At 39.8% G+C, this 14,382-nt stretch overlaps 1 protein-coding gene across 1 annotated transcript; it reads left to right on the forward strand.

The window, feature by feature from the left end:
* The first annotated feature begins 1,785 nt into the window (after nt 1–1,785).
* MS4A12 (membrane spanning 4-domains A12) lies at nt 1,786–12,404 on the forward strand. The gene is made up of 6 exons (XM_027577842.2): nt 1,786–2,052; nt 5,757–5,898; nt 6,497–6,552; nt 8,097–8,212; nt 11,996–12,107; nt 12,303–12,404. The coding sequence occupies exons 1-6, from the start codon at nt 1,786–1,788 to the stop codon at nt 12,402–12,404; spliced, it is 795 nt and encodes a 264-aa protein (XP_027433643.1).
* Nucleotides 12,405–14,382: the final 1,978 nt, after the last annotated feature.

A 14,382-nucleotide genomic window follows, 5' to 3' on the forward strand; every position in this document is an offset into this window, starting at 1 on the left:
GTCCTGGCTCTGCCACACGTTTTCTGTGTGACCCTGATCGCAGCATTGAACTCGTATCACTTCAGTTCTGTGTGACCCTGATCGCAGCATTGAGCTCGTATCACTTCAGTTCTGTGTGACCCTGATCGCAGCATTGAGCTCGTATCACTTCAGTTCTGTGTGACCCTGATCGCAGCATTGAGCTCGTATCACTTCAGTTCTGTGTGACCCTGATTGCAGCATTGAGCTCGTATCACTTCAGTTCTGTGTGACCCTGATCGCAGCATTGAACTCGTATCACTTCAGTTCTGTGTGACCCTGATCGCAGCATTGAACTCGTATCACTTCAGTTCTGTGTGACCCTGATCGCAGCATTGAACTCGTATCACTTCAATTCTGTGTGACCCTGATCGCAGCATTGAACTCGTATCACTTCAGTTTCTCTTCTGTAAACCAAGGGTAAAGGACAGAATGATTGGAAAGGCTCTGAAATTCCAGGATTCTAGGACACAGTCTGAATAAGTGCCCCTGTTAAAATTCCAGGGCTGCAATGAGCCAGCGGACTACTCATACTTCCTGTGGTGATGAAGGCATTCAGAACTCCTTCTTTCTTAGTATTTATGGTGTACAAGAAAATGGTTTGGGGATGATGTCTCAAAAAAGGAATCTAAGGACACTGAAGACAAACATTTTTAAGTGTCATAATTTTTTTTCCAGGATAAATAGTGACTGCTGTCCATATCTAGTGCTAGTTGATTTCCAACAAAATTCCCCTTGGCCACAAAGGACCTGAGATATTCTGTGCTTCCAAAGGACAAAAATGAATAGGGAATCTCAAGAGTATTCTTCCTAAAGAACACGACAATTTAATTGGCCATGTATGAATTATCTATTTGGGAAAGTAGTGACAAATAATTTTAAATCATGGACTGCCGTTCTTGCCATCCAATTGTATTCTTGGTGCCATTAATTAGTTTTCTATTTACTGCTGTAACAAATTACCACAAATTTAGCAGCTTAAAACAATACAAATTCATTATCCGATAGTCCTGTAGGCCACCAGTTTCACTGAGCTAAGATCACAGTGTTGGCAGAGATGCATTCTTTTCCAGAGGCTCTAGGAAGAAGTTTATTTTCTTGGCTTTTCTCTGGCTTCTAGAGGCCACCCTAGTCCTCGGCTCCCAGGCCCTCCCTCCATCTTCAAAGCTAGCAGCACAGCATCTCTCTGACCCTGCTTCCACCACCACATCTTTCTCTCTCTTCTACCTCCTTCTTCTACTTTTAAGGACCCTTGTGATTACACTAGGCCCACCCAAATAACCCAGGAAATCTCCCTGTTTTAAGGTCAGCTGACTGTCAACCTTAATTCCATTTGCAACTTTAAATCCCCTTTGTCATGTAACCCAACACACTCATGGCTTCCTCGATTAGAATGTGGACATTTCTGGGGAAGGGAAGGTGCATTATTCTGCCTACCACCATCTCTTCCCTCCCTCTGTTGTCCTTCAGATGCCATGAACTCAAGGAAGGTTAATATATACAAATACTTTACAACATCAAATAGGAATTGGAAAATAAAATTACTCCTATCTTCTGCTCCCTCACTTCCTTTGAACTACAGGGTGTATAGATTCCAAAGTCAAATAAGGATCATGTTTACATTGGTTGTCATTGCCCATTATTTGCTCACTTGCTCTATAGTATTTACATAGAAATTTGACATTTGACAAGATTTTCTTTAACTTTTTTTTTGTGTGTGGGGGGTAAAGTGATCAGTTTGTTATGTTTTGTAGTACTTAGGACATAATGATGTCATCCCAGCCAACAACCCAGCCCCGAATGTATGAAACCATCCTCAGTCCTTATCCACCAAACAACGTCATGGCTCCCAGGTCTCAACAAACCACGGGTTTCACACACCTGGGAAACCAAGCTCAGGGTGGTCAGCCTTCCCTCTTCGGGTCTCCAAGAATCATCACCAACAGTCAGCAAGACCAGGGAAACACACAGGTGGTAATCCCAGCTACAGAAACAGCAACCATAAACTTCGCAGAAGAAGCAAAGATATTAGGGGTAAGTCTACTTACTATGAGAATTTTAATTTTGCATTCGCAAGGTTATACTGTACTTGTAAGTTATAGATGGAGAAAAGTTTATGATCTCATGACCTATATTCAATCATTAAAAAGTTCTGAATGTTACTCTGGAAACTGTGTCCCTTTAAAGCAGAAATAATTCATCTGCATACAGACTTTACCCTGAGTTCACTTTATTTTAGATTCAAGAAAGACCGTAACAGGTGACAAAGGACTCTTCCTAGCAGGATGATTCAGTGACGCTGACATTATGGAAACACCACCACTTCTAGCTTGATCTCACTTCTGCAAAGGACACTTTGGGCACCCTCAATCCTGTCTCAGTAGTGCAAGCCTGGTATTTGTATATAGGTGAATTCTCATTAAAATGAACATTGACAGCTGCCTTAAAAACAGAAACAACTATAGATGGGCAGTCTGGGGAAACTGGGTGCGGAAGAATTCATGGCCAGTCCATCTGCTGTGCCTCTCACCCAGGGCCTGTGCAGACGTTATGACTTAACTGCCATATTACTTCTACAAAGGGTGCTTTAAACACTCATAATCTTGTTTATGTAAGCATTGTCAGACATGCCCTACTTGTAGATGAAGATCCACCTGCAGAGACAGAATTGTTAGTTTTTGCTGTGCTTTCCAGGTACCTCACTCATGCCACTAACAATTCCATGACACAGTACTGTCTCTCCCTGTGTGCAGTTCTAACTTCTCTGCTAGAGCATTCAGTAAGTTATACTGAGTGCTCACTATGTACCAGAAACTCGTCCAGCCATCTTACTACCTATTTCAAGTTCTACCACTTTAGAAAAGTAAAAATAAGCATTGCCCCCTCTAGCAGGCAGATCTAGGTTGTGGGGGTGGTCCCTCAGATCCTCCTACTGGCAGAGAAAGGAAATTCCCTACTCCCACTGAGCAAAGGGACAAACTGGCATCCCACAAAGCCGACCCCACAAAGGTGTTGGGAAGACTACAGAGAACAAAACAGGCACAATCTCTGCCCTCACATAGGTTAGAATCACAGAGCTCAGACTACACACATAAAAAAGACCTAAAGTACATGATGTGTTAGAAAGTGACACATGAAAAACAAACTGAGGGTTCTAGAGGGGAGGGGGTGGGAGGATGGGTTAGCCTGGTGATGGGTATTAAAGAGGGCATGCTCTGCATGGAGCACTGGGTGTTATACACAAACAATGAATCATGGAACATTACATCAAAAACTAATGATGTAATGTATGGTGATTAACATAACAATAAAAAATTTTTTAAAAAAGGTGATACTTGATTTGGACAGAAAAAAGAAGTGTAAAACGACTAATAATTAGTACCAGGCAGTGAAGGGTATGGGTAAGCCATTTCAAGTTGATCAGAGTAGGCTTTCCTTAGAAGATGACATTTGAGCAAAGACATGAGGGGAGGAGCAAGCCAGAGTCATCTGGGCAAGAGCTTCCAGGTAAAGTTGGAAAAGTCTTTAGAGGAAAACGTGTGCTGTGTTTGAAGAACAGGGAGGAGACCAGTAAAGTAGAACAGTATGATGGAGGGAGGTTGTTGCCTCAAGGACGGCAGAGGAGGGGTGGGGGCTAGACCCTGTGAGGCCTGGAGGACAGAGGCTCTGGTTTGTACTGAGTGGAGTGGGGAAACCCTGGAGCATTCTGCCTGGGAACAAAGAGGTACTCAAGAAAAGCACTTTAAAGTGAAGGATGCTGTTCTTGCAGAAGCTACTTCTTCTCCCTGAAGATTGTACACTTATGCTATCAGTAGCTCCCAGTCATAACAATGCAGGGGCCTCAGGTGGTAGGACAGGGAGCATCTGCCCCAGTTGACTCAGAACTCAAAGTGGTTCTGTGGCCAAAACTCCAGAGTGAGTTAAATGACCAAATTACTGTCTGGCCCGTAGGCAAGTTTGGTCAGTAAATGGTAGAGTCAGCGTCACACTGGGAGAAAAGTAAGCCAGTATTAATCCAATATCTAACTGCCATCAAGATGACAGCAAGGATGAGAATAAGAAGTTTGTGGCCAGATGACTGAATTGCCGCTCTAAGGAAGAGCTTGTAAAAACCAATTATAATGCCTAATGCAGGAGTCCTTCAACTGAAATCCATGACTGGCTTTAGCCCATGACACCTCTGAAGTCATATGCAAAAGTGTGGCGTGTGTATGTATGGATGTGTAAGAATAGATTTTCAAGGAGAAGATTCATAGTTTTTATTACTCTCAAAGAAATTCATTACTAAAAGAAAATTATTAATCTCTTAGCATTATTTAGGAAGCTGTGATTTTTTCCAATTCTGATTCGACTTAATAACTTAACTGTATTTAATAGGAAGTTATTGAAGAAATAAACACAGCAATATTTGTATTTGTAGTCTTCTTGGACAGATAAGATGTAAGCTTAGGAAGAAACAAATGGTAAATCTACGGTTAGCTTCTGGCCCAAACTACAAGCACTTACTTCTCACAAATCTGTTTATTCAGGATGAAAGAAGGTATTCTAAGAGGTACAAAGATGTATCCTCTGTCTTTGAGAATATGTCTTGGCCAATAAGAAAATGTTTGCATACCTGCAATTAAAAAAAATAACAATATAAATGAGTACAAAACCAAGTAATAAGATGTATAATTTACAGATAAAACAGAAATTTAGGAAGAAAAAAGATAGCTTAAATTGACTAATATAATCAAGATAACTTCATAGAAGAGCTGGAGCTGAGCCTGAGGGGAGGCCATATTCAATAGTTAAAAGACATGGGTGCTGGAATCAATTTGCTGTATTAACTTTCCAGATCTGCTGCTCAGTAATTGTTTGGACATTGCTATGGTCTGAATGACCTCCCAAAACTCCTATGTTGAAATCCTAACCCTAACAATGATAGTATTAGGGCGTGGGCCTTTAGGAGGTACTTACTAGTTCATGAAGGTGGAGCCCCCATGAATGGGCTTATGAAAGAGGTTCCTCAGAGATCTTGAGCCTTTTCCACTACGTGAGGACACAATGAGGAGGCACCGTTAGGAACCAGGGAGAGGGCTCACTAGAAGCAACCTTCATGAACTTGCAACATCCCAGCCTCCAGAACTGTGAGCAATACATTTCATTTCTGTTGTTTATAAGCTACCCAGAGGGTAGCACAGTATTTTCTTACAGCAGCCTGAGAAGACTAAAACAGACACCTCTGCATCTCCATCCAGTCGCTGGGAAGATTACATGAAACCATAAATGTGAAGTGTTTAGAATATTATGAAATATGCAGTTAATGCCCCATAAATTCATTGATACTTCCTTCATGGATATTTTCCCCATAACTGGGATCTGCCATGCAGAGAATAGGTCCATCTGAAACAGTCATCAAAGTCACAGTTAAAGCATTTTTTTCAGAGAGTCTTTTAGAGGCTCTCAGGGGACACCAATGCATGCTTAACAAGTAGCAGCTTCTAAAGAACTCTCCTTGGGCCACTCTTACAAGCCACCCCAAATACCTCAAACAAGGCCTATGCTGAGGGCCTGGCTCCATTGTATGCCAAAATCTTCATGGCCCACCTCCTGCTGTATAGGTAGGCATGCCTAAAGGACACTCGTGCATCTTGACAGAGGATACAATAAATAAGCAGTAGCAGCAATGTCAGTAATGTCTCATTAGTGCCTGTAAATGAAGAAGCAACTTTAACATGCCTGTTTTCTTTTTTCAGGCAATCCAGATCATGATTGGATTGATGCACATTGGTTTTGGAATTATTTTAGGTTTCATGAACGTCGTTTATAGACAAGTTTTGGGATTTGCTTCCTTTGCTTTTATTAGTGGATATCCATTCTGGGGTGGCATCTCTGTGAGTAGACTGCTAGAACACCTCTCCTTCTCAGTTTATCAAGGACGGCTACCCCCAGCCTATGCACAACTCATTTTCTGATAAGCCCCGCATCAGATCAGCTGGAAAATTGATAAATAACAGCTCTGGTTGGTTATAAACAAGGGAGAGCTTCTGTCCTCCATTTTAACCTGCAGTTTAAATTCATACCCTCAAGTTTACTCTGATCAAGTAACCAACAAGCCAAAATTTTAGTTCCTGATTACATTTGAGATGGAAATGTATGCACTGGGGTGGAGAGGCAAAAGGAGGTGATGGGGAGCATGATTAAAAATATGCAAGTGATAATGACAAGAGACTGAGCTGTGAGCTCGGAGGTCATCAGAACAGGTAAGCTCACAAAAAAATGAGCTCCTTATATGCGAGAAACTAAGGAGAGAAACAAATGGAGAAGTCAAACAAAAACAATCTCTGAAAGTTACTCCAGAAAAATGCAGAAGCATGAGAGGAATTTTTGAGAGGGAAACTAGATGAACATAAATAAACCAATCTTTCCTGCAAAGAGAGAAGCTCCCAGAATTGAAGAACCCATCTTTCATAAATAAATGTGTCTGTTTCTACAGTTCATTACTACTGTTCTCTCTCTATACTGACGTCCAAGAAACTTTCTCCTAGTCTGGTAAGTCAGAATGTTTCTACTTTTTAAACTCTTTTGAAGATTCATTAGTTGATTTGGAGAGGAAAATTGAGAAAGTGGATTCAGCAAATGCAAAGGGGAACACTTTTTCCCAAAAATATTTCTATTGACTGCCTTCATGACATGTGTGCCCCAGCATGGTCCACACAATTTGCCACTCATCAATGGAAGAGCCCCACCTTCTGACTCTTTAATCACAAAAGTGAGAAGTGGTATAGATAAGGTTGTTTAGCTTTATCCCAAAAGCTACCTGGCTCAGTTGGGTCACACTGCATTAGGGGAAGTCCAAAGCAGAATATAGGAGCCAGGAAATACCCACCTGCCATTTCACTATCAAAGACTCTATTATTCATTTGCCATTTCTCAGTTCTGCCTTGCCTTTTTTATTTTTTATTTGCACATATCTATTTTTACTCAGATTTGACTTTTGTTTTACAGTGTGTTAAATCATCACTAAAAGCACCAACTGGGTACACAAAAAGTTTATAAAAATAATCACTGAGACAGGTCTTTCAATTCTCTTGGTCACAGCTCTCCACCTTTTACAATTTCCTGGTCTACTTTTGTAACAGGAGAAAATGATTTGCCAAGAAATAATGACAACCAAAGCAGAAGTGGTTTCAAGATTATATTTAATCCAGCACAAGAGGAAAGAATGGAAAAATGGGAACACAGAATCTTGCTGCTCACGTTCTCCTAGACACCAGAGACTAGAGACTAGAACAGACACTAAACTAGACACTAAACACTAGACTAGAAACTAAAGACTAGGCTAAACTAAACTGGACTAAACTAATCAGCCTAATCCCAATTAACCACTTCTGTTGTAATCAAAAAACAAACTAGAACACCCTTTTTCTTCACCATTTATGGATCCTTCCCTCTAACTGAGGTTGTCCCACCACAGAATCTGTCAAAATCTTCTTGTAGAAACAGGAAAGTTTTGTACTCTACCCATACACCTCTACCCACAAAAGCCTAATGAGTTCCTCATTCTAAATCTGGGGTTTTTTATCTAGTCCCTAGAAAGACTTCAGGGTTTTTGTCAATTTCTAAATTTATTAGCAAAGATGCTTTTGCATACATGCTTTTCCATCTATAAAATTGGATGCTACGTAGTATTACCTCATACGGTAGTTGTAAGAGCTTTATGAGATACTGTATTTAAATAATTTAATACAGTGCCTGTCACAGAAAAATGCTCATTAATGGTTTATCTGTTGTTTTATTACTTTAAAAAGGTAATATAATTGTTATCGTGTGTGAGGCTTTTAGGCAAAACTAATAGATGAGCTTCTGCTTTGCATTATTTCCTTTTTTCTACAGATTTCAGAAGTACACTACATTTAGGCTGCATACAGAATAGTTTTCATGAAAACTCAGAAAAGCAGAGGAAAAAAAGTCATTTCATCTTCAAAATTTTTTTCAAGATTTCAGAGATTAAGAACCATTACATTTAACTGATTCTTACTTCATTAATTTTTTTTCTCCTATATATGATTTATTTTTCCTGTCATCTCCATTAGATCAAAAGCAGCTTAGGAATGAACATTGTCAGTGCTTTCTTTGCCTTCATTGGAGTGATTCTGCTGTTGATAGACGTGAGCATCAATGGCCTACCCAACCAAGACTACTGGGCAGTCGTAAGTACCCCAGACCTACCACATGCCCGTCTCCACACCCACAGGGCCAGTCTATTTTTTAACCTCTTATGACTGTACGGTAGCCCTAGTGGAAAATCCCTTTTTCTATCCCAGCCCTACTCCTGGTCATATGATCTCTAGGACTGCAGAAGAAGTAGGAGAGCTACCTCTACAGATGGACTGGGGCAGAAAGGGCATCTTTTATTGGTCTCACTGTTAATCAGGTGAACAATGGGGAAAACACTTAAAGATACCAAGATAGAATTTTCCAAAGATTTTAAATTCTACGTAAATAAGGTAGTCAAGTTATTGAGTAGTTTCATTTTAGAGTAAGAATGGGATGAGGGGAAACTGGCTGCAACAAGGACCTTTCACTTTTATTAGAGAAATTCAAAGAACCAAACAAATTCAAAATGAAACGCCTCTGAATGTTCTCAAAATAGAATCACCCATTCATTATCATATTGGGCAAAGCATGGACTCTGACAATTACCCCAAGAGCAGAGAAAGTGTACGGAAGTACTTATAAGAAGGCAAGAATATGAGGGAACTTTTTGGTAAGAGAGGTGGAGAGAATCAAGAACACAAAATTTATCCTTTATTAATACCAAACCAAAAAACAAAAATTACTCAAAAACTACCTTTTAAATTGGCATCCAAGTAAAAAAACCAAATGATTCTGCTGTGTCTCGAGGTGGTAGAGGAAGTACAGTTCCTGATCCTGTTTTTTATTCCCCAGAAACAAAACTAAGAAAAGCAGGACACCCTAAAATACAGACAAGTCTCACTAATGCTCTCCAATCTGGAGCTAAGAAGACTTAGGTGGAGAGCAGTCAATTTTAAGAAAGCATAAAGCAGGGGTACCTGGGTGGCTCAGTCAGTTAAACATCTGACTTCAGCTCAGGCCATGATCTCAGGATCCTAGGATCGAGCTCCACATCCAGCTCACCACTCAGCAGGAAGTCTGCTTATCCCTCTCCCCTTACCCTCCCCCTACTTGTGCACTCACTCTCTCTCTAATAAATAAAATCTTTAAAAATAAAAAGAATGTATAAAGCAAATCCTGAATGGTAAAAGCCCTTGTGTAGCACCTCAGGACCTCAAGAAAAGTAGGAAATGTCACCAGAATTAACATATTCCAGTGCACCTTGATAACGTGGAGGAATGAACAGAAATCCACAGGAAAAGAATATACCTCTGACCCTGGAGCAGGTCTGAGTATAGATATTTCTCAAAAGAAAGAGAAAGCAAAGTCTACATTCACTAGCAAGAATTGTGCTCAGTGCCAACTAAGCCATTTCTTTCACTGCTACAGCTGCATGGTTAGCATTCCATAAAATGAACATAAAACAATGTCTGGCCCTGAAACTGAAGCTGGAAACAAGGAAGACAAAGTGGATGTAGTTAAGTAGAAAAAGAACCAAGGAAAACTCACCTATACCGTATCGAACAAATATAAAGCCTATATACAGTTGTTCACTTTAAGAACAAGAAAATTGAAAAAAAAAAATGGTAGGGAAACTATCCAAATACATTAGAGTGATTAAATGAAGAAATGAAAGGAAAAAAGACTAAGGATTCCCGTGGGTTAGCGGGTCAGCAGGAACACTCAGATGTCTATTATTTATTTTGAGCAAACAATACAATTCAACTGATTGGAATAAAAGACATGTCAGATGATAAAATGGAGCAAACACATGTGCCTTCCCTCTTCCTCACAAGATGTGCCCTGGTTTGATGGGGATATGAGTCACATAAATCAGGAAAACACTGAGTTTCCTCATTCTCATGGTTAGATTCCTTACTAATCTGGAAAGCCACATCCTCAAATTTTAGCTCAAATTCCTGTTCTATGAAACAGTGACTCTAGTCTGTGATTACCATGTGACCCAGACATACCACTTGGGTTTCAGGAATTCGTATTCAATTCAATCCTAGGTATACATTTTTCAATTTAACACAGAGACAACAAAAGGAATTTCCAAGTAGCAGGTCAAGCCATGTTATACCATAGCATGTCAATGGTACAGATTAAAAAAAAAAAAATGGAAGAAACATTACCCAGTTATCTATAGAAGATTCCCCATGAGCATTTTATACTATTGAAAATCATTAATAAGAAAATAAAATGACAGAAGGAAAAAAAGAACACTGCAGCACTATAGAAACCAACTGAGTACCCCAAACCACTATGACAGATCTAGTAAAGAAATCATATCTTTACTAGATAGATCTAGCAAGAAATAGAATGGACTCAGATAAAAACGGTAGAGAGAAAAACTGTAATCACAGTCTTCACAGAAGAAAATGACAAATATATTAAATAATTAGAGAGATGATAAACATGGAAGACAGGCAAGTTTCATCCAACATAATAAGTGGTGTTCCTGCGTTAGAGAATCCAACAAATGGTACAGAAAAAAAAGTATCCAGTAATACTGAAAAAAAGATCCTGAAATAAGAGAATAACTGACTTTGCACATTGAAAGGGAATAACCTATACTGGGAGAAAGAGATGTAAAATAATTGAGATAGATGACATAGATACATATATAGACCCTTGTTAAGATAGAAGGTACAACAAAGGGTTCTTTAAGGTTTCAGGCAGAAAAACCCAATTACCTATGAGCTGGAAAAAAAATCAGTGTGCCTCGGTCTCCACCACAGCAATGTTCAATGAGGGAAGACAGTGAAGCAACGTCATAAAATTTTGATGAACAGAAATTGTGACTCAAGAATAACACATCCAATCAAATTCTTATACAAGTATAAAAGCAAAAAGAAGATACTCTCAGTAAACAACAAAACACTGGTGCTTAAAAAAAAAAAAAAGAATATTCTACCATAAAGGAGATAAATTAAATTAAGATCAGAAAGGCAGGGAGAAGCTGTGTAAAGAGATGAGTGAAGAGGACTAAACCCTTTAAATATTCATCTAAGACTGTAAGACTGAACAACTGGAGAAATGACAGTTACAGAAGTGAATATAAAGCTTTTAATGTTCACCCCCCCAAAAAAAGTGAAAAAATGACATAATCACCAAAAACTGGGAAGTGAAGAGAGGGAACAGGAGAGAAATATCAAATGAGAGTGCCACTTGGCTCATTTTTCATAGCAGCCATCTCAGACTGTCCAAAATAGAAACTTGTCAGTTTAAAATTACTTCAGCTTCTTCATGGATTCCCTAAACTTTCAATTTTTGCAGACTTAATTTACTCATTTCTATTCTTTTAAAAATCACGTAATACTTTTACTTCAAAACATAAGTACAAAACCATTCCATTCTTCAAAAACAATGTTTCTTTCTCTTTCTCTCTCATCCCCTCTCTTGTTCCGCTTCCTCTCTTGCTGTCTCTCCATGCATCCACTTCTTGATCTGCCTTTTGGCCTCTACAGAGAGATCTAGAATAATAGGCATCAAATTTCAATGTAGCTTATTTCTAGGCAGTGACATTAGGAATGATCGACTGTGTTCTATATAGCTTGACTTCTTTTAATAAGTAGGTTACATTTTTATAAAAACAAGAAAGCCATTGAAAGAAAAAAATATATACTTCCTTTCTGATGTTTCTAAATGGTCTGCTGGAGAAAAGGAAAATCTTCTGGCATTTTAAATTGAAAATTAATTCACATTCCCCGGAAATAAGCATTTGATGATAACAGAGAAACAATCATGGAGTAAGCAGAGTAAGAGCAATGGCACATTTGATGAGTCAATAACTTTTGAAGCTTGTGTGACTTTTTGATTAGTCAAAATTTTGGTATGTTTTTTCCTGATTTCACCTTTCTGGGAATGGAATTGCAGCCATGCTGATTATCTTCTCTCTCTTGGAGTTCTACACAAATTGTACTACAGCCTATTTTGCCAAACGAGCAATCACCAAAACCAACAGGGTGAGCTGGGCTTCTTCTCTGTAAAATATTCTGCCGTATGTGCTGGAGAAATACAGACAAGTGTCAGCTAAATCCCCCTGTGGGTTAACTAGAGTGTACTTTGTCCTTGAGTCATGGAGCGGGGGGGGGGGGGGGGGGGGTGCACAGGGCCGAAGAGGACTGTAGTAACAATACTGCTTGTTTCATTCATTCCAGCCTGTCCTGGTTATTTCCAGTGTGTATACAGCCAACTCCATGGTACCAGGGTTTTCCTCAGCTCCTCCCAGAAGGGATGGCGACCTCACTAATGCCACTTAAAACAAACAGAAGAGGCACCTGGGTGGCATAATCGGTTGAGCATCGGACTTGTGGTTTCCGCTCAGGTTGTGGTCGTGAAATGGAGCCTTGTGTCAGGCTTCGCACTCAGTGCGGAGTCAGCTTCAGATTCTCTCTCCCTCTCCTTCTGCCCCTCCTACTCATGTGCACACACGCTCCCCCCTCACCCTAAAATAAATAAAGTCTTTAAAAAGAATTTGGCTAAAAACAAAAAGGAGCACTATGCAATCTCATGAGGTTAAACTGCTCTGCGGGAACTTCTTAAGAAGCTGGCCTCTACTGTCCATGATGATTGCTCATCTTTCAAGACTGTGTTTATGAGATTTTTCATAGTTTATCACTAATGATAACTTCATGTATTTCCTTGCCACTGTTTCTTCCTACATACCATTACCACGCTGGCGAGGCAGACGGCCAGAAGACTGAAAATGGCTCACAGTATTTTGTACATTAATTTCATCAAACCCTGCCTCCTGGATAGCTACAAAGCTTTGCTATTTACAGAGTATTTTCATGTACACTAAACTCATTTGCAATGGGGCAAGAACAGGCCAAGGATGGTACACTGAGGGAGTTCTACTTGGGTTATGGCTGTTTTGTTTCTGAAACAGGGAAAACACAGGCATGTTTAAAAGCCAATGGGAACAATCCAGATAAGATAGAAAGCTATTGAATATACCAGAGAAAAGGGATGATTGCAGTATATCAAGAAATCAAAAGTGTATATGGAAGGCATGGCCTAAGTCATGAGGAAGGGTGGTTTATCCATATAAGAAAGAAAGGAAGATGTCCTTATTGCAGATATCAGGAGGTTTGCAGGGATGGGACAGAGTATGTAGGAGGCTCCATTACGATGGCTCGTGTCATCCCCATCAAAGCAGAAGTGAGGTCATGCCCAACGTGGGGACCATGTGTAGAATCAGAATATTAAACAGAAAGGGTAGTGTTGGAAAAGTCATGGAAATAGAGAATAAACTAATCAGAGAAACAGAAGAGGACTGCCAGGCTGTACCGAGGGCACATCTGAAGGAGTGGTCACAAATTTACAGCACAAACAAACTGACTGCTTCAGCAAGACTTGGTTGCTCAGTGTGACTCCAGATAAAGTGCCTATTTGGTTTCATCCAGGATTAGGGTTTTTCAAGAGGGAATGATAAAATACCAAAGGGGCAAAAAAGCGTGGGATATCGCCAAAAGTATTGCTCCAACGATGGACTATGAACCCAAACTGGATTAAGGGGAGAAGAAAAGAAAAAAGGACAGATCAATTGATCAAAAATTGCTATCTGCCTTTCTCCAGCAGAGCTGTTAAAGATCAAATAAGATGGGCGCCTGGATGGCTCAGTTGGTTAAGCGACTGCCTTCAGCTCAGGTCATGATCCTGGAGGCCCAGGATCAAGTCCAGCATCAGGCTCCCTGCTCAGCAGGGCGTCTGATTCTCCCTCTGACCCTCCCCCCCCCCACTCTATCTCGTTCTCTCTCTCAAAGAAATAAAATCTTTAAAAAAAAAAAAGATCAAATAAGACATTATATGAAAACAGTTTGGAAACAGCAAAGTAATGCCTATTGTTGAAGCTTGAGAATTATTTTTAAAAGCCAAATGGGACAAAACATATAAGGAAAGAGTAGGTAGAGAAATCAAAATCAAGGAGGAGGCAGATGAGAAGAATGCAATTTCTGTATCTGGGAAAGCAGATGTATTATGGCAGGTGAATGTTTCATAGTTCCAAATTTCCTGGTCTGCGTGGGTCCCAACTATTCAGCAATCTGGGTGATCAGGAATGCTGTGTCCTTTACCATGAAGCTTGGCAGCTAAGTGAAAGTAAAGACATATACTCCATGGTCTGAAGGTCTAGGAACCAAATAGTGTCCCCAAAATGGTTGTAGGATTGGCATACCGTAAATCTATATAAACGACTTAAAAAGTAAGACTTGCTTTATGGAAGAGAAGCATTTCTAG

The sequence above is a fragment of the Zalophus californianus genome, chromosome 11, assembly GCF_009762305.2.
Source record: "Zalophus californianus isolate mZalCal1 chromosome 11, mZalCal1.pri.v2, whole genome shotgun sequence".
Classification (NCBI taxonomy): domain Eukaryota; kingdom Metazoa; phylum Chordata; class Mammalia; order Carnivora; family Otariidae; genus Zalophus; species Zalophus californianus.